Source organism: Ictalurus punctatus, chromosome 19, assembly GCF_001660625.3.
Source record: "Ictalurus punctatus breed USDA103 chromosome 19, Coco_2.0, whole genome shotgun sequence".
In the NCBI taxonomy this organism is placed as follows: Eukaryota; Metazoa; Chordata; class Actinopteri; order Siluriformes; family Ictaluridae; genus Ictalurus; species Ictalurus punctatus.
This window is the reverse complement of record NC_030434.2, coordinates 21,978,496-22,004,721: the sequence shown is the minus strand read 5'-3', so window position 1 is coordinate 22,004,721 and position 26,226 is coordinate 21,978,496. Positions and strand designations below refer to the sequence as shown.

General features: G+C 41.8%; 1 protein-coding gene across 12 annotated transcripts in view; it reads left to right on the top strand.

Moving 5' to 3' along the window:
• The window catches only part of col7a1l (collagen type VII alpha 1-like), a 120,284-nt gene that overhangs the window by 28,392 nt on the left and 65,666 nt on the right, over window positions 1–26,226 (top strand). For 10 of the 12 annotated variants that reach the window (XM_017494700.3, XM_047162108.2, XM_017494699.3 and 7 more), the window contains 20 exons: window positions 1,316–1,496; window positions 4,737–4,896; window positions 6,391–6,484; window positions 7,303–7,476; window positions 7,659–7,822; window positions 8,357–8,486; window positions 9,773–9,889; window positions 10,056–10,211; window positions 11,936–12,052; window positions 13,245–13,391; window positions 13,739–13,858; window positions 14,613–14,771; window positions 19,162–19,275; window positions 20,351–20,500; window positions 22,900–23,040; window positions 23,264–23,410; window positions 23,515–23,634; window positions 24,904–25,050; window positions 25,350–25,589; window positions 26,087–26,226. In XM_017494700.3, coding sequence (XP_017350189.1) covers window positions 1,316–1,496; window positions 4,737–4,896; window positions 6,391–6,484; window positions 7,303–7,476; window positions 7,659–7,822; window positions 8,357–8,486; window positions 9,773–9,889; window positions 10,056–10,211; window positions 11,936–12,052; window positions 13,245–13,391; window positions 13,739–13,858; window positions 14,613–14,771; window positions 19,162–19,275; window positions 20,351–20,500; window positions 22,900–23,040; window positions 23,264–23,410; window positions 23,515–23,634; window positions 24,904–25,050; window positions 25,350–25,589; window positions 26,087–26,226 — 2,918 coding nt within the window. Of the gene's footprint in view, window positions 1–1,315; window positions 1,497–4,736; window positions 4,897–6,390; window positions 6,485–7,302; window positions 7,477–7,658; window positions 7,823–8,356; window positions 8,487–9,772; window positions 9,890–10,055; window positions 10,212–11,935; window positions 12,053–13,244; window positions 13,392–13,738; window positions 13,859–14,612; window positions 14,772–19,161; window positions 19,276–20,350; window positions 20,501–22,899; window positions 23,041–23,263; window positions 23,411–23,514; window positions 23,635–24,903; window positions 25,051–25,349; window positions 25,590–26,086 lie in introns of those variants that run through there. The other 2 variants (XM_017494701.3, XM_053688167.1) reach the window with 2 other exon arrangements.

Sequence of the window (26,226 nt, the reverse complement as noted above, 5' to 3'; positions counted from 1 at the left end):
CTTTCTCTCCCCTACTCCTTCTCCTCCTCCTCCTCCTCCTTTCTCTCCCCCTCCTCCTCCTCCTCCTTTCTCTCCCTCTCCACTCCTCCTCCCTCTCCTCCTCCTTCCTCTCCCCCTCCTTCTTCCTTTCCCCCTCCTCTTTCCTCTCCCCCTCCTCCTCTTCCTTCTTCTCCTTCTTACTCCTCCTTTTCCTCATTCTTCCTCTTCTTTCTTCTCATCCTCCTTCCTCTCCTAATTCTCCTCCTCTTCCTTTTTCTCCTCTTCCTTCTTTTTCTCCTAATCCTCCTGTGTATTCTTCTTCCTTTTCTCCTCCTCCTCCTTCTTCTTCTTCCTTTTCTTCTCCTCCTCCTTTTGCTTCTTATTCTTATTCTTCCATATAAAGAACCATTAGTCAGAGCAACACACTTCAGCATTAACGTTGCTGACTCCCAGCTCCAGAGTTCCCAGTTCAATCCTGAGCTTGGGTTACTTTTACATATTCTCCCCGTGCCTGTGTGCGTTCCAGTTTCCTCCCATATCCTGAGAACATGCCAGTAAGGTGAACTGGCTATGACAAATTTCCTCCAGGTGTGTGAAGGTGTGTGTGTGTGCTTGGTGACTTGCAATGGACGGCTCTCCCATTCAGTGTGTATTCCCAGCTCACACCGAGTGTGTTTCCAGGATAGGTTCCACATCCACCACAACCCTGACCAGGATAAAATGCTTACTGCAGATGAGTGAATGAATTAATGAATGTTGAGATTTCTAAACAATATCGTTACCACATGCCAGTCAATTTGGCATATTTTAATTACTATGGGTCTAGGAACTACACCTTTAAAGACACAAATTAGAAATCAAGACATTTCAGGCTTTGCAATCCTTCTCTGATGACTCTACAGAATATGAGTCTTGTTCATAAACAAGGTGTGTGTAATATTTCCCTCCTGTCCCTATCACTCCCCACAGCTTGACCAACTCTGTTTAAAATCTTTGAAAGCCAGACTCCTACTTCGGAGGCACACATTTTTCTGAGGTCATACTGCCATCTAGTGGTAATGTTGAAAAATACTACAATATAGTATGAGTATTATGAAATAAATATCTATTATAACACTCTACGGTACTTTTTTACAAGATCGTTGTCTTGTATCACATGCCGTCTTTTATGTACGGAGCTGTGATTTGTTTTGTATCTTGCACTGTGTATTTGAAGGCACTCCGTTTCATCATTATGTCTACCTCTGTGTAAATGTAAATGCCAGACAAAACGACTTGACTTCATAGCTTCCCCTATCAAATTTATCGACGCACGGCTGCGTTTGTTCCCTGTCAGATTGTCGGACAGCCTTGCCGGCGGACATCGTGTTCTTGGTGGACGAGTCGTGGTCAGTGGGTCCTTCCAGCTTTGGCCAGATTAAAGAGTTCATCGCTGAAATTATTCGATCCTTCCAGAGCGGCGTGATCGGACCGGAAGGCGTCCGCTTCGGAGTCACTTTATATGCTGACATTCCAAGGTATTGTGTGTATATAATGTAATATTATATAATTATTTAATGTATATTAACAGCAAGATGGGGTTGATGGGATGTAGCTCAGTGGTAGAACGCATGCTTTGGTTGGGATGGTATCTCCAGCGACAGTTTTGAGCCGCAGTGGCCTAAAGGATAATGCACTGGCCTGCTCAGCCAGGAATTGGGGTTTTGAGTCCCATTTGGGGTATGGGATGAGGAGAGTGGTGCAGTGGAAGCATGTTGGGCCCATTATCCAGGGGTCGATGGATTGAAACCGTTTTCTGCTAAATACAGCCTGCTTTATCGCTCAAGCACAAAAAATTGGGCAATATTCCATGGGCAGTGCTCAGGTTTTCAATGGTTATGGCTCTGGGTTCAGAAGGTCAGGGATTCAATCCACTCCAGGGGCGCAGTGTCATGGCTGACCACAACTTCCTAACAAACTGGTGTATGCAAACCAAAGAATTTCACTGTGCTGTAATTTATATGTGACAAATAAATCCTCTACGAATTGGGAATAGTAAAACAGTTTTAGTTCCACTGGCTCTTGAAGGTTCTCTCTTTCAAATGCCTCTGTTTTCATGATAAACTGAAATGACCCAAGATTTTGGGTTAGAAGATGGATTTTGATATTCCATTGAAGCAGCTGAGTTTTCTTTTCTTGCATTCAAAGCTCAGCCCAAGAATATTCAGAAAGTATGATGCCTCCAAGACCTTTCTTAGTTGTTTGGGAGGGGGAAAAATCCATAGTCAGCCACTTTGAAATCCTCTACGGTGGCTTTAATAAGGAAAAATGTGCTCAGAATTTGTAACAAGCTTTCTGAGGGACTGGAGTAAAGAAAAGCAACAGACCAGGTGTAGTATAATAGACAAGATGTACACGGCTGACTATATATACAGGGGTTCAATGGGCGGAGTTGGGGGCGGGGAGTAAAATAATTTGATAGAAATGTTAATCATATGGATTTCCTTTCATTTCAAACTGTTGAGGCACTTGTTAAGTATAGTGTATAAACCTTTATTATATTATCATTAAAGTGTGTTCTTTTTCCTAGTTTAAAGCATCTATTGTATTATTTATCTATTATTGGGGGGAAAAATGAAAATAATGTCATGACACGACATCATATCGCGTACGATTCCGCTGGTGGTTTATTTTGTGCACATTCCTACGTTCAGTGGCTATCGTGTGCTGTTGACCACAAGGGGCACTGTGCAGGGTATTTTATAAACAAGGAAGCGCACCGCCATTTGTTTAGGGTCAGATTTAATTTGACAGCCCTATCATCCGAAGATTGTGAACTCCAAGAGAGCATAAGTGGCCGTGTTCTCTAGGTGGGAGGCGTATTATTTACAGCGCCCTCCACTAATATTGGCACCCTTGGTAAATATGAACAAAGAAGGCTGTGAAAAATTGTCTATTGTTTAACCTTTTGTTAAAAAAAATTCACAATTTTTTTTCACAGCCTTCTTTACTCATATTTACCAAGGGTGCCAATATTAGTGGAAGGCGCTGTATGCTGTTTTTTATATTGTTCTATAGTTATATTAGGGTGAACGTTTTTCTGGTGCATCACCAGGGAACACTACGATAATAATAAAAATAATAATAATAATAATAATAATAATAATAATAATAATGAAGCTATCAATATATTATCAGTAAATTATACCATGGTCTGTCCGAATACTCGATTCTGATTGGCTGGAAGGTGTGTGTTATAACAGTACAATGCACAGGTAGTTCAGTCAATTTTCGTGGATCTAAATGAATGTGCTGCCTATACACAGCTGTAACCATAGTAACATACAGTTCAACTCACAGCTTCATTATTAGTAGAGACGCGGCACAGACGCAGGTAACTCACTCTTTCTCTCTAATAACTATTTACTATAATTCATTCAAATAAATGTAATCGTACTTTATCTCCGTGTATGATTTCAAGCAGGTGGAATTCTAGATCCAACAACCCTTATATAAAATAACGAACAAAATCCATCCATTTTCTGTACCGCTTATCCTTACTGCATACCTCGTGCATTGAACCCGTGGAATTCAAACCTAGCCATGGATTATCCCTTACATATTCCACACAGTGCCCCTAGTGGTCATTAGCACACAGTAGCCACTGGATGTAGGAATAATCATGTAAACATCCACTATAGATTTGCATGTATGCAATATGAGGTTATGTTGGACAAACAAGGTATCAGGGGCATAACATAATACCACTATCTGTATTTAAACCCAAAACGGGTGTGGTCTAAACCGAAAGGTTCTGTCTGCTACTTATCCTCAGCTGCTGTACATCGCTTCAGTTTATAATTAGATAAGTCTCAACTAAAGATGTTTATGGGACTGTTTTTGATTTTGTTTGTAACAAATTTAAACCGTGTAGCCGAATTTAAAGTAAGGATGAATGAATAAAGCCTGTAAATGTATCGTATGTTAATGAACGTAGTCCTTGTCCCCTGACTGCTCTCTCATGCTGGCATGAAATGCTAAATAGTGGTAAATGGTCTGCACTTATATAGCTCTTAGCGGTTCTACAAAGCGCTTTACACTGTTTCTAATTCACCGTTCAATCACACACACACACACACACACACACACCAATAACAGCAGAGCTGCCATGCAAGGTTCTAGCTTGCCATCGGGAGCAACTCGGGGTTCAGTGTCTTGCCCACCCTACAATTAGTCGACAACCCGCTCTACCACCTGAGCCACAGCCGCCTGCTCACGCAACTTTTTTCTTATGTTCTGTGGGATGCAAACTAGTCCTGATGCAAACATCTAGACTCAACCAGATACCCTGTGGGGGAAAAAACCAAACAAACAAAATTCTGTGTATTTGTATCTGTTACAACACATTATCTTTCAGTTCTGAATAATCTATTAGTATTTGGTGACAACCTTTTATAAATCTTAAGGTCTGGCAACTCAGTATTAATTAAACTAATCTAAAAACATATATAACAGATATATAAACTTGGTCTACTCAGATTTTCATGATATCAGTGTTGAGTGTTAATTCTTATCTACCACATGAATTTATTACAAACCTCTGTATATATCTGTGATTTTTATTCCATAAAAGGGAAATGTGTCTGACTGACCACTAAATTAAGTGTATGTTTGGTTAATGTTAGCATTAAAGTCTGATTAATGTTCAGCTCGAGCCAGGGATTATGTTTAGGATACAGTATTAAAGAGAGGACGTGCTGGTGTGTTTCTGTTATCAGGATGCGTGTAGCTCTGACGGACTACTCCACGATGGAAGAGATATTAAACGCGGTGGAGGAGCTGCCGTATGAAGGAGGAAGCAGTCGTACGGGCGTGGCCCTCGAGTTCCTCGTGGAGTCCGTCTTTAGCCCGTCGATTGTCCGGGAAAACACTCCAAAGGTGTGATAATACTGTAGATTTAAAAAAATTATTATTTTTTTTTTTTAAAACCACGCATGCACGTTTCTTTTATTTACCTGACCAACTAGCATGGATGCTGTACTGATAACCTGCTGGAATGAGCGCTTAACAAAGAAATGATCCGTTTTTATGTGTGTTCTCCAGCCAAGGAGCTGACATGTGCCACAGCACATTGGGTTTTATATTAACAGAGTGGCTGTAAGTAATGTTAGGACGTTTCTGCATGGAAACGAGGACTTCATTAGGATTTCAGACCGCATACAGCTGCTTGTCCTGCAGAGACGAGCACCTGATGTGCAAATGAGGCAGCAGGCAAAGGACTGGTTTGCTGTAATTAACTGCAGAGATATCGACTTTTATTTAAAATCCGCTCTCTCTCTCTCACACACGCACACACGCACACACACACACACACACACACACCGAGGCATAATGCTGTTTGGTGAATTTTGATGAACTCGACCCTCTTCTTTAGGTGAACTTAAAAAAAGCAGTCGCGCTTTCATAATGACAAATAATCGTTTCTGTCTGAGGCAGGTCTGACACGCCCGAGCTTGTTACGGATTTAATTAGACGACCCGCACATAATATGTTAGAGCTTTATATTAAGGTCCCCTTAAGTAACCTTAATTACTACGTTAGGGAAAGGATGTGTGATGATGTTTTATGATGTTTTATTCCTTTTATACTTATATTTAGCACGTCCTACTTTTTAACCTGTTTACAGTTACATGTAATGTTGTGGGACATCCAAAACCAGTTAGTTCCTGTTATCACTTGTGCTTTAGCAGCTATAAAGAGTCGTTCTCTCTCTCGCCAGCCTCTCTTTTCTTCTCTCTTTTGAAGTAAATAAGACTTACAGCGTTACCTCTTGACTGTTACAAAACGCTGACACTGGAGACTCCTTACACAAAATGCTAAATTAACGTCTCCTCACAGAAAACGTCGACAATTACACACGTTGTTATGGAGCGTCCCGGTGAATTCACAGTTGCTATAGTGACGATAACATATCAGAACGAGCGCATTAATGTCAACGGACACCTTCTGGCCAATCAGAATTGAGAACTCGGCATTAATGCGGTGTAATTAACATTAACACATAGAGAAAGTAGATATAAATGAACATACTGCATGTTCATAATCAGCTAAATTCAAGTCTCAGGGTATAAATATTGGCACCCACATTTTTTTTTTTTTGTAACATATGTATATTTTTCAACAATTAACATATTCATTAAGGCGGTAATTCATTATGGTCATCATGCACTTATTTTTACTCTGATGGAATAAACTTTGTTTAATGCAGGAACTATTATTTGGCTTATCGTTTAGAATAATTAATTCTGACATTCAGTTATTCCTTTATGAAAGCAAAAGTACTTTTGTTTGTTAATGCAGTAGATAATGTTAATTAAAGGACCCTATTAGAATATTTCCAGCATAATAAAGGAAGCTATTATCATTTTTCAGATTGCAGTGCTCATTACTAATGGCAGATCAGATGACGTGATCGATGGACCGGTTAAAGCGATAGCGGAGAGTGGCATCTCTCTTTTCGCAGTAGGTAAGCATCACCACCACTTTACACCACTCCTTCCAGTTCTGGTTAACGTGGGGATTAGTCATGAGATCCATCAATATACTGTACTGTATATCAGCAAATACGGAGGTGTTGATGCAGCTGGTGTTTGTCAGCGGTTGGCTTCGCCGCCTCGACTCTTTAACGCTCGGCCCAATCTCGATGCCCAGAGCGTAGAAATAATTGCAGCTCATTAGAGAGCGGCCGGCTAATTGCAGCGATTTCTCATCAGGCGAGTCTCCTTTTCCCCCTCTGATGTTCTGACACTCAGACTCTCTAATCAGTCTGGCCCGGGGAGAGCTCGGGTCCGTACATCTACACCAGAACACCACACGCCCGCACAAACTCTTTTCAGCAGAACGTGACCTACCCCGGGTTTGAAAAGTAGCTAGAAGTTGCTGCGTGATGCAATAGGCTAATTTGCATATTCATAGAATCTCCATCTCCGTCGTTTGCATATCAGACGAATGAAGATGTTCAGAAGAATTACATAGAAATAGATTAGAATAGAGTTTTATTTGAATATATAATAGCAATAATAAGGTATCATTTTTTTATAGAAAGGAAGTCGTATTGAGAGAAGAATGGTTTATTCCATTTTTATCTATTTTGTTATACTATTTATATATATATACACACACACACACATTAAATATATTACATACATTACATAAATAATTCATTGATACATATATTAAAAAACAATTACATTCCAATTGATGCATAATCTAAGAAATAACAAATGTGCGTGTGTGTGTGTGTGTGTGTGTGTGTGTGTGTGTGTGTGTGTGTGTGTTGCTCAGGTGTGAGGAATGCTGATCCGGAGGAGCTGAGGAGGATAGTGAGCGAGCCTCATGAGGAGCACCTGATGCTCAGCCCTGATTCGTCCTATCTAGAGAACCTGCTGCCCAAAATCTCACGCCGAGTGTGTTTCACCGCCTCCGAACCTCCTCGACCTGTTAAACACACTCGTCCGGGTGAGACACGCAGCACAAACACACTCACGAGAGGAGACACAGCCTGAACTTGGCTTCGCTTGAGTAGAAATGAATCTCACACCATCTGTTGGCCTGTGTCCATTTTCCTCTCGCTGTCTGTCTCTCTCTTTATCACTATTTCTCTGTGTGTGTGTGTGTGTGTGTGTGTGTGTGTGTGGTAGTGACAGAGAAGGTGGTCGGCCCCAGGGACCTGCAGGTCAGTGAGTTGAGCTACAACTCTCTGCAGCTCTCCTGGAGTCAGGCCACTGGAGACGTGACAGGTTACAGGCTGCTGATTGCTCCCGTGTCTCCGAAGGGCCATCTGCTCCCGATAAAACCCCGACAGGTGAGAGCTACACCCCAGCAGAGCCACACACACACACACACACACACACACACACACACACACAAAACATGCTACTGACACACTCTCACCTCTGTTATTGTCCATATTCATAGTTGGGGACTGAAGTCATCCAGTCGGGTTTTAAATAAGACGAGATAAAGTTTTATTAATCCCTCATGGGGAAGTTAAAGTGCTACAGCAGCATGATGGGAAAATAGGATATAAAAATATGTGTAACGGTAAATAAGTTACTTAAGTAGATACAGAAGGGGCTTAACGCTATTGTTCATAGGATGATCTGTTTTAAAATGACAGCACATGCGTTATTGAGGAGAAAAATATCCTCTAAATCATGAAGTTGCTGTGAGTCGCCCTGGTAATCAGAAATTTTGCAAACGCACGTGAGCCTAAACCAGTTCAGGAACTTCTTACACCACTGCACCTGAAAGAAGTACAGACAGAGCTGCGTAATTTTCTTAATGGAGAGGAGGAAACGCAGAAATATGTATCCTAAACCTCATCCCTATATCTCAGATTGATTTGAAGGGAGATGTGGGGAATACCAAGGTAACAGGGTTGACCCCGAAGACAGAGTACTCTCTCACCGTCTACGCCGTCTACCCCGGACTCATCGGAGAATCCTCCACCGTGATCACCGAGACGAGTAAGTATTATTATCACCAAATCACAAATAGCTGTAGGTGTTTATTGTCTTGTTATTCGAAATCGAGTAAATAATTTCAACTTTGCAGTTTTAATCAAAAAAAGAAATATGCTTTCAGTATGATGCAGAACGATTCAAATATGGAGTATTATTATTATTATTTGGGAGAATATTTCAGGACTAAAAAGCCATAATGATGTCTATAAATAATTACGATGGTACATATTTCTCTAAAAACGCGAGTCTAGGAGGGAACCCTGGCTGTAAACAGTTTCAATCAGATTAACTGATTCACTTTTAATCACTCTAGGCTCTACATGTAAAAGCAATAATATACCGTACACCGATCAGCCAGAACATTAAAACCACTGACAGGTGACGTGAAGAACATTGATTATCCCGTTACACCGGCACCTGTCGAGGGGTGGGGTATATTTATTACGCAGCAAGTGAACAGTCAGGTCTCGAAGTTGACGTGATGGAAGCAGGAAAAATGGGCAAGCGTAAGGATCTGAGCGACTCTGACAAGGGACAGATTGTGATGGCTAGACGGCTGGGTCAGAGCGTCTCTGAAACGGCAGGTCTTGTGGGGTGTTCCTGGTGTGCAGTGGTTAGTTCCTACCAAAAGTGGTCCAAGGAGGACAACCAGTGAACCGGAGACAGGGTCATGAGCGCACGTGGCGCACAGCCAATAAATCATTAAGGAATAAAACACTCGGGGATGTGCTCTTATAGGAAAATAATCAATGGTATGACGTGCGATGAAGTGGAGTTACGATTACCACCCTGAAGTCCATTACTTTCCTATAACATAGCACATCCCGATCGTCCTGTTTTATTCCCCTTATGCCACAACACTTTGCCAGAGTTTATCATACATTGTGCTTTTTAACCATTTATAATTGTTTAACCATAAACAAAAAGCGGCTTGTCACATTACCGACAGTCTGCAAATCGTAAACGCCTCTGTCCGTGGTGGAAAAAGCGCTGACACTGGAGACTCCTTCCATAAATGTTCAATAAACATCTCATGACAGGAACATTTTAGAAGTTTGTCTTTGTTAAATATCGAGACGTTCTTTCAAAATCCGTTTTGTTATTAGCTTTGGGCTATGTTGATCAGTTGTCATACCGTACCAGTCTCTACCAACGAGCTGTTACTATAGAAACGAGCTGTTACTATAGAAACGAATGAATCGTCACCTTCTGACTAATCAGATCAGAGATGTCGACAGCGCTGTAGTAACTTATAGTTTGATTGTAGTTGATTCACATTTTTTTTGCAGTTCCTGTACCGGCAGTAGCGAACTTCCGTGTGATCGAGGAGGGGCTGTTCTCTTTGCGCTTGGCCTGGACGTCTCCGCTCGGCCACGTGGACACGTACAAAATCTCCATCCCGAGACGTGAGCAGCTGCCATTTCCGATGTTCTCAGTCACCATGTATTCACTTTTATATTTGATAATGACGCAGATTGACACAATTTCATACTAAAGAACAATCACTAACATGCAATTATGATATGAATGAATGAAATCAGGTCTAAACAGATCTCTGTTTTATTATCCCAGCCGACAGACCCGGGATGATCTACGAGCAGACGCTGCAGGGCGACGCCTCCTCTCATGTGATTGATAGCTTGGAGGAGGATAAGACATACACAGTCAGCATCTACGCCATGTACCCGGAGGGATCCAGTGAGCCTGTGTCTGTCATCGGAAGAACACGTATGAATTTTGGGGGGTTTTTTGGCTTTCATTTCTGCCCCTATGCATGTAATCTGATAACCCTTAAACTGTCATGACCCAGCCTTACGTTCCTTTAACAAATACCTTCATTCATGTCATTACTGAATAATTTATACCTTTTACAGATCATAAATTTAAGAACTGCTTTATGAACATATAAGACGTAAATCACACCCAGAACCACGCCAGTGTTACGCTGCGATCACATCTATGGTGTCCCAAAAGTCTCTATACAGAGGGTAAATTAACACCTTTTAGCAAAATGTAATTTATATATATATATATATATATATATATATATTGAGAGAGAGAGAGAGAGAGAGAGAGTTCTGGCGTCGGGTGTGTGTGTATGTCAGAGATGTTACACGAATTCCCGACTGGGAATTCCAAGTTGAACGAATGTTTCATTGCATTTCTCCCATAAGCACAATGGATTGCAGCATTATACAGTACACCCCAATATCCTGAGTTCTGTTACTCCATTAAGTGTTGCTCCTCCCCAATCCAAGATGGCTGACGCTGACCGGTGCAGCATGTCCCTCTGTCTAAACTTTCTACACGAAAAGTTCTGATCGAGTAAAATAAGGTCAGACTGTCACAAACATTATCCGTATAAGACGTATAAACTCTACATTAAGCAGCATTACTATAATAATGAAAGATATGCCGTATACAAATGTAAGCATTCTATTATTTTAGACCTAAAATGTTAGAAAATTTTACACAAGTATATTTTTCAGTTCTGCTTTTACTTCATGCCCGCTAACTTCAGTTAGTTTTTAATATAGTGATTTTTTATTTTTTTTAAAAAAAGAAGAAAAATGTAATTTTCATGCCATTTTTTGATTGATAATGCCATCTAATAATTTAAACACGTGATACGAGTAAAGTAACCGTACTTTTCATAGAAGACAAAAGTCTTTTGTTTCTGTTTTACTGCTGAAAGGACCGACTGCCCCCCCCCCCCCCCCCCTTCCTGAAATTAAGTGAGTACAGCACTTTATGCGCTTGTATCATGTATCGAGATGTTTCTCCATTCACCAATAGATGGCACTATAGTGGTGGATATATTTAATCACACAACTCTTCATTCTCTGGTGTGTACAAAATAACTCCTTACCATTCACTTACCATCGTTTTAATCCTGCTCTGTCACAAAGGGTCTCAAATTTAATCTGAAGCTCATTTGACACTTTTTAGACTCCAGGTTTATCAGACTGGCGTTGCACAAACTGGCTTTATCAATTTTTTTAAAAAAATATGCGTATCCTTGAGTAGCATGGTCACGGTTTTATTAAAACGATATTAATCTAAACACCCCCTGGGCTGTATTTCAGTTTGTAGCCTACTGGGTTCAAATCTAACCTCGATGAGAGCTGCTCATGTTTGAACTATGTATGATCGTATACACTGGGAATGCATGTTTATAATATTTACAGAGATTCACTTTTGTTAAACGAGAGCGAGAAAGCATAGAAGGGATCGCTCTACATCCCTGCTGTTGGTGTGAGATACGCTCATGAAGGTGAAGCGCAGTACGTGACCCGGACTAAACCGACAGCATTTGCTGGCCTTTTATTTATTAGGAAAAAGAACCTTTGGTTCTTAAAATAGTGTCAGTGAGGTCGCAGAAAAATCCGAGAACCTGCTTGGTCTACAGAATGCATTTTATGATAATTACTCTCACCTCTGGTGTGTTGCAGTGAAGCTGTTCCCGGTTCAGCAGCTGTTGGTTGAAAACGCCACTACGGACACGGTGCAGGCTCGCTGGCTCTCGGTGAGAGGAGCAACAGGCTACAGACTCACCTGGGCATCCTCAGGTACTCACATGATACATGATTATGTACGGTCCTGTCTCTTTTTCTTCTTCTGGACCTCACCCTTACGTCTCTAGAGAATAATAGCCTCTTCTTTTTAACATCTAACGAACTTGGAGACACTCGTGGAGGATTTTGGATCCTCCTCCATGCACAATATTACATTTGTGCACTCTCTTTTTAGAGTCTTGAGCCTGAGATGGTTGGAACGGTCCTGCAATCATTTCTGTGTTGATTTGATGATATATCTACCGCCAAGTCATATCATTATGGAAGGACCACCAGCTGCAAAACAACCCCAAAGCATTAAGACCCCACCACCATATTTTAGAACGGGTTTGAGGGATTTTCTTCTAATGCAGTCCCTTTTTTATCTGTTGCCGGACACGCAGACGGTGTGCATGACCGTGGAAGTAAAAGACAAGCTTGATTTCGGGGGCATTTTTTGCTCGTGGAACCATCAACTGTTCCAGACTTTTAAAATGAAATATTATTACGACTCGGATCGTGTTTAATCGGAACCACCCGTGTGTTGTTTATGTAAATGATTTGAGTTGTGAAGATCAATAACCGTCTGTTTTATATTTAAAAACGGCCCTATTAGTTTTCCGTATCAATCACTAACGGGTTTAGCAAGCGTGCAGCGTCAGATTCGGTCAGATGCAACGGCGTTCACTGGATACAGAGCAATCCAAACAACATAAAAAATAAAAAAAAAGATTATAACGTTTTCAAAATAAATTGAAATGACTTGAGTATGTTTGTTCTTAAACAATAAAACACTCGAGGCCGTGCTGTTATGGAAAAATAATCAACAGCGCGGTGGTGTGATGCCACCCAACGTGACGCGGATTTCCAGTTACTATGCCAAAGTTGATTGTTTTTCTACAACAGTGCATACGCAAGTGTTTTATTCCTCTTTCACGACAGAACATTTGCCATATATGTATTTATTAAAGAATGGCATGTGGTGCTTTTTTGCATTTATAGTTACAGTCAATGCTGTGGAGCATCTGAGTATAGCAGTCGACCGATAATGGATTCTACCGATACCGATACCGATAATTAAGCTGGGCTGTACCGGCTGATAACCGATGAATAGTTTTAAAATTGATACTGAATGAAAACATGACAATCAAAGTAAAAATCCTTTTAGGCTCGACTCTATGATTGATTTCTTTTCGTGTGTTTCCAGAGGGCCACATCGAGAGCGTCAACCTTGGAGGGAACTATAAGTTCTACATGGTGCAGGGTCTTCATGCCGGAACAGAGTACACTATCAGCATCAACCCCGTGTTTGTGGATGTAGAAGGACCAGTGACGTCCAGCAAGACCAAGACATGTGAGTAGCTAAAAACTAAAAATACTTAGATTGATTGATTGATTTATTTTGAAACGTGTCAGAGTGAATCAGGAATCAGGGCGGCACGGTGGTCCGATTCTGAGCTCAGGTTACTGTCCGTACACTGCTCATGTCTACGTGGGTTTCCTCCGGGTTCGCTGGTTTCCTCCCACCTCCCAAAAACATGCAAGTAGCTAGAAGGCCTCACACTTCACACCTAGTGTTCCTGGGATAGACTCCGGATCCACTGCCGCCCTGACCTGGATAAAGTGCTTACTGAAGATGGACAAATGATTGAAGTCATCAGAATTGTATTGTGTGTGTGTGTGTGTGTGTGTGTGTGTCAGTGGAGAGCAGTGCAGTACAGACTCTGAAGGCCACAGTGGTGAGCACCAACAGCGCTTTGACTTCATGGAACGCTGTTTCAGGGGCCACAGGGTACAGGTTGGCCTGGGGTCCCACTGCAGGTAACACACACACACACACACACACACACACACGCACACACCTCACAAGCAGATACTTTGTTTTGTTCCCCATCTCTTTATACTTCCTGTACCTTTCATTGTGTTAGCCTTTCATCATTATCATATTCTTCTCAACTGATCTGTTTGTGACATTGTTGAGGCGTTTCTGGGCAAGTTCAATGACTCATGCTGTCATTGTGCTAAAAAGTTTGTGCATGTGCCTACACACACACACACACACACACACACACACACACACACACGCGCGCGCGCGAGCACGAACGCACGCACGCACACACACGCGCGCACACACACGCACGCACGTAATGCAAGGACAGGAAACAAACTATGAGCTGGATGTCACCTTGAATTGCGCTCTGAACGCAGAGGCTTTGAAAGAGGCTGATGTGCTGTTGGGCTGCACATGAAACGAGCAACCTGTGGACTCGGCGTAATGAAGGGAAGAGCGATGACTCACAGCTACGGGGCTGACACAGAGACGAGTTTAAATCACAGAAGAGAGAAGACGCAGAATAGAAAAGAAAAGTGGAGGAGAGAGGATGAAAGATTAGAGACGAGTTCCCGTGACGTCGCTTTGCTTTTTTTTAATGACTGTGTTTAAATACCAATATGCCTTCATTTGAAAATTTCTCTCTATCTCTCTCTATTATAACTCATTTCTCTTTACTGTTCCTATTTGAGTGGTAGTGATAGTGTGCATAACCCTGTGTGTGTGTGTGTGTGTGTGTTACAGAATTTACTGGAAGAGATCGACCCAGGCAGCTGGCTCTGAATAAGAGCATTACAGAGTATTTACTGAAAAATCTGGTCCATGACACCGAGTATGTGATTTCCCTTTACGTCCTGTTTGGCTCTGTGGTCGGACCAGGCATCACTGCTACTTTCAGGACATGTAAGTCCACAGTACATACACACTTATATAGGGATGCATGCACAAACACACACACACGTATACACATTGCTGACGAGTCACAGCATCTCGTGCTCATTTTTATATATCACACTTGCTGATACTGAGCTCAGATCAGCCGTCCTCAAGCTCTCTATTACTGTTTAAACACCAAGGGGGTCATTGTTATTGTCATGAAACGGAGACGCTTGAGACGGATGTAAATACAGTTAAGTGTTTTATTTAAAGAACGGGCAGACTGGAGGTAAGGAAGAGTACACAGGTAGATGAGCGAACAGCGAGCGATATCTGGGATTTTCCAAACACACAGACCAGGAAGCAGAACGGCTCGGCAGAGTCAGGCGGGTTAACACCGAAAGCACTGCAAACAGGTGAGAGTCATCAGGAAACACGAGGGAGACAGCCAGGACATGGGCGTGGGAGGAGACAAGACATGAATCAAAACAAAACACACGTGACATGACTATACGCACTGAGCGCCTCAAATGTCCGAGCAATACCCAAGGTCCCGAGGCAGGCGTCGTCCAGCATGTTGACTAATCCCAGAGGAGCCGAGGAGCAGACATATAGTTGGGAAGCAGGCATATCACATCCTTTCAGACGTCCTTTTCATCCTGACATTACATTCACATTTACAGCATTTATCCAGAGCGACTTACATGTATCTCATTTATACAGCTGAGCAGTTGAGGCTTAAGGGCCTTGCTCAAGGGCCCAGCAGTGCCAGCTAGACGGTGCTGGGATTTGAACTCACGACCTCCTGATCAACGTCCAAAGTCACTGAGCTACCACCACATTAAAATCAGTAATCATGTAGTATATGGTGCAAAAGTTTGTACACCTTTCAAGGAAACAGATAATGTGTTAATTTGTTGACAATAAAGATATTTGGTAACACTTTTGTAGTCCGGACAGAACCGTGGGAGCTACAAAAAATAGTCAGAAGAGACGAGAGACAGAATTGTGATTTATTATCACTCAACACCCCGTCGTGGCCGGGACGGACACGCAGCTCTTTAGGCTCTTATTTTCCAACTCTTTCATAATGATGGTGGATTAGTCAGAGGTAAACAATCAAACACAACATCTCCTTCTCTTTTCTCGTATATCTTTCACTGCGTGAAACAGAGGGAAGGTTTCAGCTCTCGTTAATTACCCACACCTGCACACCTCTTTTTTTCTCCTTTCACAAACTCCTCCTATACGGTTTCGATGCAAGTTTGTCTTTACATGGAAGCCAAAAACAACAATCAGTTATCGGTATAAGGAGACTGATTGAGACAAGATCATATGATGTTATTTCAGCACATTCATGACACTCCCTTTGAGAAAGCTGTAGAACATACACATAGTGCTTTATAAGAGTGTTATAAATGTAAATTTGATTAGCACGTTAGGTTAAAGGGGTCATATGAGGATTTTAAAAGTTCCTTATTTTGTTTATTGGGTGTAATTGAATAGGTTAACATACTTTAATGTTAAAAAAAAAAAAAAACACATTATTTTTCACATAGTGTACATTATTGCACTACCTCTATTCCCAGTCTGTCTGAACGCTCTGATTGAGCTCCGCTGTCTCCAAAGCCCCGCCTTCCAAAAATCCCACAGTGCTCTGATTGGCCAGCTGAATCATTGTGTTGTGATTGGACAAAAGCCTCAAGCGTGTGTCGGTAATCTAACAGCCCTTTCAAGGCTTCTAAAGCAATTGTAAAGACAGTTAATAATGTCCTGGGTTTTAACGTGTGTGTCCAATCCCGAGTCAGATTCTGAAAATACGGATGATCGAGCAGATCAATCGGAACCGGCTCGGCAAGCACGACTTGAGCAGAACTTTTCACGTTTCACACTCTCTTACCTTTCTGATACGACATTATAACGGTTTAATTTGTCTTCTTCGCGGTAAGAACTTTGTGTCCTGAAGTGACCAAATAAAATACAGTTTAAAACAAATTTAATCAATTACAATTATGACGGCATTATTCTGATATTTCCGACTGTGACGTAGACGTTTGCGGAAGTAACATCTGGACTCGGATGGAGGCGTTTTAGGCGGGTCAGGAGCAGGGATCTCTGTTAGAGAGAATAAATCCCTTTGTGGGAGACTATGAGCTGTGCAACTCTGCAGATCTTCTACATGCACAGACAGACACATTACACACTAAAGGAAAAGGAAAACATTCAAAAGCATCATATGACCCCTTTAAAGGCATTAAAACCATTCATTTGGCCCCATAAGAATAGGAATTCCCAATAAGCAGTCCTTTCAGGATTTGGCGCTTTTGCGATCGCAGAAATTAACGCACAATCAAGCGAACTCCGCGATTTTGCAAAATGACCATAGATTTTCCACAGGTTTGGGCCGAGACGCATCATGTGATGTCATCACGACGTGCGTTCAGCCGAAGCCCTCTTCGATTCACGTGCGTCGAACATGAGTACAGCTAAAAGGCCTCGTTTACCAACAAACATCCCTGAGAAAGAGCGCGCAGAACTATTTAGTGCGATTGCAATTCCGTCCGATTTAAGTAGTTTTCAAAATTTAAAAAAAGCCACAGTAAAATCAAGCATTTCTGCCCGCAACAATAAAAAAAATCCTGTATGGACTGAATAAGAAGTAGATACCATAATAAAGTACTGGTATAGGTGTGTACCTGCCATCTTACCTTGTTCGAGGTGTACTTGTGGTATCTAGGATGCAAGTGAATGTTCAGTTCGTTTAGATTAAAACGATTATGGAGCTATATTCCGATACAGCTTCTTATTCATGACGTGCTAGTGCAAATGAATTTCTAAGATATTCTGTTTTCTGTACGTTTCTATAAGTATTTTTAAATATGGATCTATTCTACTTTTTTTTTTTCTGTTCTAAAAAAGACCCCTATGACGCATTCAAACGTTTGTCATCAGTATGGCAACCTACAAACATGTATTACAAAAAAAACCCCAGAAAAGGCTGATGGAGAGAAATAACAGTTTTCACCGAAGTGGAAGATATGTTTGTTCTTAGCAGAGATGAGCCAGTGGGACACGTTCAGCCATGAAATAATAGTTTTTAGGCCACCATTATGACACAAAGCTAAATTTGGTAGCCTGACTCACAACTGAAAACAGCTTAAAGTTGGAGAGGTGAAAAAAAGACCTTCACACACAGCTGGGTGTATTTAATCTGGCAACACAACAGAAAGGCGCAGCTGCAAGTGTTATTTATATGTATTATTATTGTTTTTATCTATCTATCTATCTCTCTAATCAACTCTACAAGTATTGGCTCGCTATCTCTCTCTCTATCGGTCTATCTATCGATTTAATCAACTCTACAAGTATTGGCACCCTATCTATCTAATCAACTCTACAAGTATTGGCACCCTATCTATCTATCGATCTATCTAGTCAACTCTACAAGAATTGACACCCTATCTCTCTATCTATCTATCTAGTCAACTCTACAAGAATTGACACCCTATCTCTCTAGCTATCTAATCAACCCTACAAGTATTGGCACCCTATCTATCCATCAGTTTATCTATCTAATCAACTCTACAAGTATTGACTATCTATCTATCTATCTGTCTATCTATCTATCTATCTATCCATCTATCTATCTAATCAACTCTACAAGTATTGGCACCCTATCTATCCATCTGTTTATCTATCTAATCAACTCTACAAGTATTGACACCCTATCTGTCTATCTATCTATCTGTCTATCTATTTATCTATCTATCTACTCAACTCTACAAGTTTTGACACCTTATCTATCTATCTGTCTATCTATCTATCTATCTATCTATCTACCTGTCTATCTTAATATTAATATAAATATATAACACAAAGGATAAGTACTTTTTTTAACCTTAGAAACGGCCTACATTTGGATTTAAGAGCCCTGATTACAGATGCCATCAATATTAATCTACAGAATAGCTGCACGTACAGTATAATAATCAGATACATAAAGGGATTAATCTTACACCTTAGTTAATACTTCGAACTTTACGTTACAGTAAACCCGTCCGTCCCGAACACTTTCCAATGCAAAACTTTATAAAACACCATGAGTGTTACAAAGTGCTAACACTAGAGACTCCTTCCCTAAATGTTATATAAATGTCTTCTACGAAAAAACTCCACATCAATGATTTTTCTTTGTTAAGAAGAAATCCGTTTTTTTTTTTATTCTTAGTCTTAGATTATGTGGAGCGTCCGCTATACAAGTCCCTGAGTATGAGCTGTTATTACAGAAATTATATCATATTAGAACGAGAGATTTAATATAAACCTATCGTTCCTGTTACAGCCGGAACCTGTCGTTCATGTCTGAGAGAATAACCCCAGCTTCATGTCTCTGCTCTCTTTTTCTGATTGTCCGCAGCTCCCCTCGGCTATGTGTCAAATTTCAAGGTGATATCCTACAGCAGTTCCTCTATCAATGTGGAGTGGAGCGCCATTGTAGGAGCCACTGAGTATAAACTGACCTGGAGCTCAGGTGAACCCAAAAAAACTCTCACCTGCACCACTTGTTGCATGCACGACTATTTCACCAAATCAGCGTGACCTTTTTTTCCCCTATGCCATGTCACATGTATACTGCCGTGTGTGTGTGTGTGGGTGTGTGTGTGTGTGTGTGTGTGTATGCACTCAGGAGTCTTCAGTATGATGATAGTTTCTGTCACTCTGTCACTGTTTCACATCAAAAACCTCCCACATACACACTCACCGTCCACTTTATTAGGAACACCTGTACACCTGCATATTGGTGCAGTTCTCTAATCAGCAAATCATGTGGCAGCAGCGTAATGTATAAAACCATGCAGGTACAGGTCAAGAGCCTCAGTTAATGTTCACATCAAACATCCCACTGAAGAAAAAATGTGATCTGTGTACCATGTCTGACCCTGCGCTCTGACCCCAGCTTCCTGACATGCTGGTGTATGCGAAGAACAGAATTTCACTGTGCAGTAATGTATACGTGATTAATAAAGACTCGTTATCATTATCATTATCTCTGTGACTTTAAACGCAGCATGGTTGGCGGTACCAGAAGGGCTAGTTTGAGTATTTCAGAAACTGATGATTTTCACACACGACAGTCTCTAGAGGTTACACAGAATGGTGTGAAAAACATTGAGTGAGAGGTCACAGGTCAGATGGGTTCGAGCTGGCAGGAAGGATATAGTGACTCGTATAATCACTCTTTACAACCGTGGTGAGCAGAAAAGCATGTCAGCATGCACAAAACATCAAACCTTGAGATGGATGGGCTACAACAGGAGACGACATCCATCATCAGGTTCCATTTCTATCAGACAAGAACAGGAATCTGAGGCACCTCATGAGCATAAACTGGACAGTTGACCTCTTTCTGCATCGCGCCGCTGCCGCATGATTGGCTGAGTAGATAACTGCATGAATGTACAGGTGGACATATGGATGACGTGTGTGTGTGTGTATATATATATTTACTGTATATCCATATCCATAACCTATACTGTCATGTGCTTTTCTCCCTGTGATGGTAAAAATAGTGGTGTGTGTGTGTGTGTATTTTCTCTTGGTCTCAGAGGGAGCAAGTGCACAAAGCCAATATATGGACCACAGTGTTTTGCAGCACAGCATCACCGGCCTCCATCCAAACACACTGTACACCATAAGCATCCATGCCCTGTACGGGAACATGGAGGGACCAGAAATCTCTCTCACACAGCTGACAGGTACCGACATGTACTTAATAATCAGCACATACAAACATCAGATGAGTAGATGTGTTGCACACTATCGCATGTATCTCAACTACACGTAGAATTATGTAAGCAGTAATACACCGGGACGCACGCTATTACGGGAGCATAACTCACGGCGGGGTGATGTGCTGTGAGACTTTTCAACGAAAAAATCACAAAGTGTTTCATTCCTGTTGTACCACAGCAATTTACCGATACTTAGATAATTATTTATTAAAGAACGACACGTCATATTTGATGCCGTGTAACGTCCGTGAAACACGTTAATTCCTTTTATCGCTTACATCCCTCGCTTTTTAAGGTAATAAGACAAGAAAAAAAAATCAGCTTTTCATGTTACAGCGAGAAACCTGCAAAATGCAAAGTGCTCTGTCGACCCCTTCCATTAATGATACGTCAACGCCTTCTCCTTACAGAGGACTTCACCATATCAACGACTACATCAAAACCGACAACCCCGATTCCCAAAAAAGTTGGAACGCTGTGTAAAATGTAAATAAAAACACAACGCAAGGATTCGCAGATCTCATAAACGCGTATGTTATTCGCAATTGAACATATTATTGTATAGTAATACAATAGAATGTATTACACTACCATGCTTCGAACGAACAGATGTGCTAGGAGGTCAGCTTGTGGCCTGGACGGAAGATCGAGGTGGACATATTAAACCCCGATCGTGAGCTTTGTGGTACAGGCGTAGACGTCTCGGCATATCAGGATGCATATCACTTTTGTGCGCATCAGTGCACGGTGAATGAGTGGGTGACAGCTCTTACTTAACAAAGCCATAAGTGGAAATAGCTGATCAGTTAATTGTGGGTTTCACACACAGACAGGAAGGACTGGGACAGGTTCCGCCTGCTGTTTCCACAGAAATGCCCTGATACCAGCTGATTGATTGACACCTCCTGTATTTTTAGTCCCCAAGTTCAAGCTGCAGCTGTCTATGGCAGCATGTATTTTAACTTTTGTTCCCTCTGTGTGTTTCTGTGTGTTTCTCTATGTGTGTGTGTGTGTGTGTGTGGGACGTCTGTCAGCATTACTGTTATCATCTCATCCTATGCTGATGTGTTGGATGTGCTGCACACTGGGGGAAAAAAGCGAAGCCGGCTATCCAAGACATTTTTAGTCTCATCTATACTGCGGTATTTTTTTAACAAGGCAGTTTATTTGTGAGATTTCCCCCTCCCCCACCCCCCAACCTCGTCAACACACTTATTCAGAATAACTTTGTGTGGACCGGATTTTATATATATATATTTAACAGAAGCATGTGGTTGGTTTGCTGTTAAGTCCATTATTAGAACTCCCTCCAGCAGACGGTCGTTATTTTTAGCCGACCGGATGAGATGGGTTGTTGCTATACTTTTTAAAAACTTCTTTAAAATGGTTGCTTTACATTAGGTAATAGGTGAACTTGTGAACTCAGTGCTTTGTGAACGTGTGTGTAGACCTCACAAGTCAAATAAGAATGTTGTTATTTTATTCTGATTGAATAGTAGGGTTTATTATGGGAATTATGTGTGATTTTGAATCAAATGAATAATAATAATAATAATAATAATACATGTAGAGTATACATGGATGGGTTATGCAGCAGAAGTGTTAGACTCACTGTACCAGTCTGTGATGGTGGTGAAGGAGCAGCTCAGTTTATGTACAAATTACATATGCCCCTGTCCTGGCCTGTAGTCATGAGCTGTGTGTAGTGACCAAAAGGTTACCAGTACAGACGATGGGAATGAGAGAGGGGTGCTGGTCTTACTCTGCAGTAGGGTGAGGATCTCAACAGTCCAGGAGAACCTTGGAGTAGAGCTGCTGCTCCTTTGAATCGAAAGGATCCAGTTTAGGAGGTTAGGGCACCTTACAAGGATGACCCCTAGTCAGTGACCTCTAGAGAAATATCAGGCATGTCTGCAGAAATGAGAGCCCAGGGCAGACCCAGGATCTGCTGGAGAGATTATATCTCACTGTTAGTTTAGGACTGTCTGGGGATCCACCAGGAGGAGCTGCAATCTGTAACTGGAGATAGAGGCGGGTATGGTGGCTTACTGCACGTCTGTGTTTGTTCACCCCGTGCTTCGGGGGTTTCCTCCAGGTACTCCGGTTTCCTCCGGCAATCCAAAGACATGCGTTTTAAGCTGATTGGCATCTCTAAATTGTTGGCAATTAAGAGGGGACACCCTGGATGGGTGCTGCCTTCTGCCCCAGGTCACTTGTGATAGGCTCCAGGCTCCTCTTGACCCTGTGTAGGATAATCTATACAGAAAATGTATGGATGGATTGACCAGAAACAAGCAACCAGGAAAAGTGGACAGGAATAATGAACGAATGAACATGCTATAGAAATGTTTTCTGTGTTTCAGCAGCTTCCTCGATTGATTCGGAGCAGATCGAGACAGTAAGGGAACTGAAGGTGGTTGATATCGGAGTAAACTCTTTCAGCCTGTCCTGGAGGAAAACGCCTGGAGTTACTCACTACAAAATCAGCTGGACCCCTTTTAATGGTGGGTACTAATACCGGACAAAGTTTCTGAGCTAGTGATTAGGTGGTAATGAGTTAAAATCCCAAGGCTGACAGACAGTAGTGGGCCCCCCCCCACCCCAGTAAGATCTTTATCTCTCAATTGCTCAACTGTAGTCCCGGATAACATCCTGTCCTTTATAACAGTGCATGTCTACCTTCTGTATTAGTCAACGCTTAAGTGTTTCATTGTCCCATTTTCCCAGGTGGAGAAAAGAAGAGTGCGACAGTTTCCTCCTCCATCACGTCATACACCATCAGCGGACTCCCAGCCAGCTCTGCCTACAAGATCCAGGTCTCATCATTAGTGAGGGATCGGGAAGGAAGTTCTGCTACGGTCACAGCCCGGACCTGTGAGCCCGCTTCTTTTACACATTTAAAAAAAAATGTAAAAAGCATGTAACAGTTATGAAGGTGTAGTAACTTTAGTCATTTTGACTTTGGTTTTGTTCTACAGTGGACCTGCCTAAAGTGAACGGTTTCAGTGCTCTGAACATCACTGATGATAGCACTGCACTGAACTGGACCAGAGTTACAGGAGCTTCCGGGTATCTCCTCTCCTGGAGACACATATCAGGTCCGATCTCTGGATTACGGCTAGGTTTACTATATGATCAGCCATCCTTGCTCATTTGATAGTGTTTTACCAGTCACAACATTACAGCAACTGAGTCTGTGAGCAAGCTGAAAGGTATACATTCCAGTAGGCATTCATTCGTTCATCTTCCGGAAGTGCTTTATTGTGGTCAGGGGCGTGGTGGATCCGGGGTCTATCCTGGGAACACTGGGTTTGAATGCACCATGAATGGGATGCCAGTTCATCTCAGGGCACCATGCACACACATATTCACACACTCATTCACACCTAGGGGAAATCTAGCACAACCAGTCCGCCTACTAGCATGTTTTTGAGAGCTGGGAGAAAACTGGAGAATGTGGAAGAAACCCAGAGGGAGAACATGTGAAAACACTTGAGCAAGACCTTTTCTTTTTTTTTTTAAGCATCAGCCAAATGATCCAATGTATTTATACTATGTAGGATAATATAGTACTTTCCTGTGAATATGTTTTACAGTTGTTTACACAGTGTAAATATTGTGTGCAGTTGATTTATTTGAATGCTCTTTCCTAAGGTGTCAGAATATTTACTTTATTCAGTCTTGTAGAAGACAGGAAAAGGTCAAACAGGTTCAAACGTTCAAGCTGTTTGCTGTGAGCAGTCAAGCTACAAGTGTCAATGGGAATCAGGAAAACAGCAGATCCAAAACACAAAATATTGACTTCTGGCAGAGCCTGAGGAGGTTCAAAAAGTGACAACAGACCAACAGTAAAAACTATCATTAAGAAATGCAATAAATATTAAGAAAAAACAAAGAGACTACAGAGTGGGGAAACCCTGCTAAAAATCCTTAGAGACAGGTACAAGAGCATGACCGGGACGGTGGTGTAGCAGATAGTGTCAATGCCTCACAGTGCCAGCATTCCTGGTTTGATTCTGTGCTTGGGTTACTGTCTGTTTGCACGTTCGTATGTTCTCACTTAGGTGTCCTCCAGGTTTTCTGGTTTCCTCAAACCTCCTAAACACATGCTAGTAGGTGCATTGGCTACATTAAATGACCCATGTGTGTGAATGCAGCCTTGTGATAGACACTGATGGCGTCCAATTCAGTGTGTGTTCCTATCTAACGCCCAGTGTTTCCGGGATAGAGTCCGGATCCACCGCGACCCTGATCGGGATGAAGCGCTTACTGAACTTAACGAATGACTAGCTAATGTTTGTGTAAGGTTTCTGTCTTAATCCCCAAATAATTTGTTACACCATGGCTGTCTTCATGGACTTCAACAGAGCTTAAGAGCACCACTGAAATACTGGGCCCTGGTTTCACCTCATTTAAGATAAAAAACCTGCTATATGGAAGAACTTACATCTTCAACATTCGGCCCCTCTACGGAGAGGTAGAGGGTCCCGTCACGACCATTACCAAACGGATCGGTAAGAGCTGATTTTTTACATTTCTAACGCTGATACAACCCCAGTGAGAAAAGGAAGAGTACAGTTTAGTACCTTTATTTCTGAGACCGTATAAACACACTATATATATATTATATATACCATATATAACACCCAGATTATCTTATATACTGCAACACTAGTAATGTAGATGAAGTAGGTTGCATCGGTTGTTTGTAAAGTGGTTGTGAGAGAACATTGGACTGCGTATTGTACACTGTACTTGTGCACATGACAATAAGCTTGGAATCCTTATGTGTTTTATGTGTGTGATTCTACAGTGGGTGCCTCCCACCCCGTTCCTGTCCAGCCTGGTACACCGGGCCCCGTTCCGTCCAGCAAAGATTTCAGCATCAACACTACAGCCATCGATAACACCAGCAAGACCACCAGCACTACTCAGAGTCCTGCTGCAAAGCCCAACCTGACCGTCACTAAAACGTCCAAATCCGTAACCATGCTCACCACCACAGCTAGAAACCAAACCACACTCTCTGCTCAGACCCTTCCATCTGGACCTGGTAATGTTTATACGTCAAGATTCTCACTGACGCAAATACACATCGAACTTTGAGCTACTTAAACTGTTTAATTACCGGGTATGCAAATATGCGTGTAAATGCGAATCTAAGTTAATGTGTTGCTTTTAATCTAAAACTGCTGACGTAATAGCTGTGGAGCAGCTGCACAATTTCCTGCTCAGGGGTTTTTTTTTTGGTGCATTTCTGTTCAGTGAACTGTGAGCACGATGCTTTTTAAAAATGGCACTTTTAGAAAATCAGTGGTGGTATGGTTTGGAGAGACGAGGAGTATGAAAATACAAACACTGCTACAGGTTTTTCTCTGAGCAGCTCTTTAAAAATTCTTCTTCACCGAAAACCCCTCCTTAACGCCATTAGGTTTGCTGTGATTTCTGAGCAGAAATTAGTTCCTTATGAATTTACTGTGTGTACAGTGAAATGAAAGGTCTGGGATTATTTTAAAAAAAAATAAATTCTACACTGTAAATCTGTCTCAGTGTGTGGCAGGGTGAAAGCGGACATTGTGTTTCTGGTCGATGAGTCCTGGAGCATCGGTTCTAATAACTTTGACAAGCTGAAGGACTTCCTGTTTAGGGTTGTGACTTATTTCCCTGTCATTGGGCCACAAGGCACACAG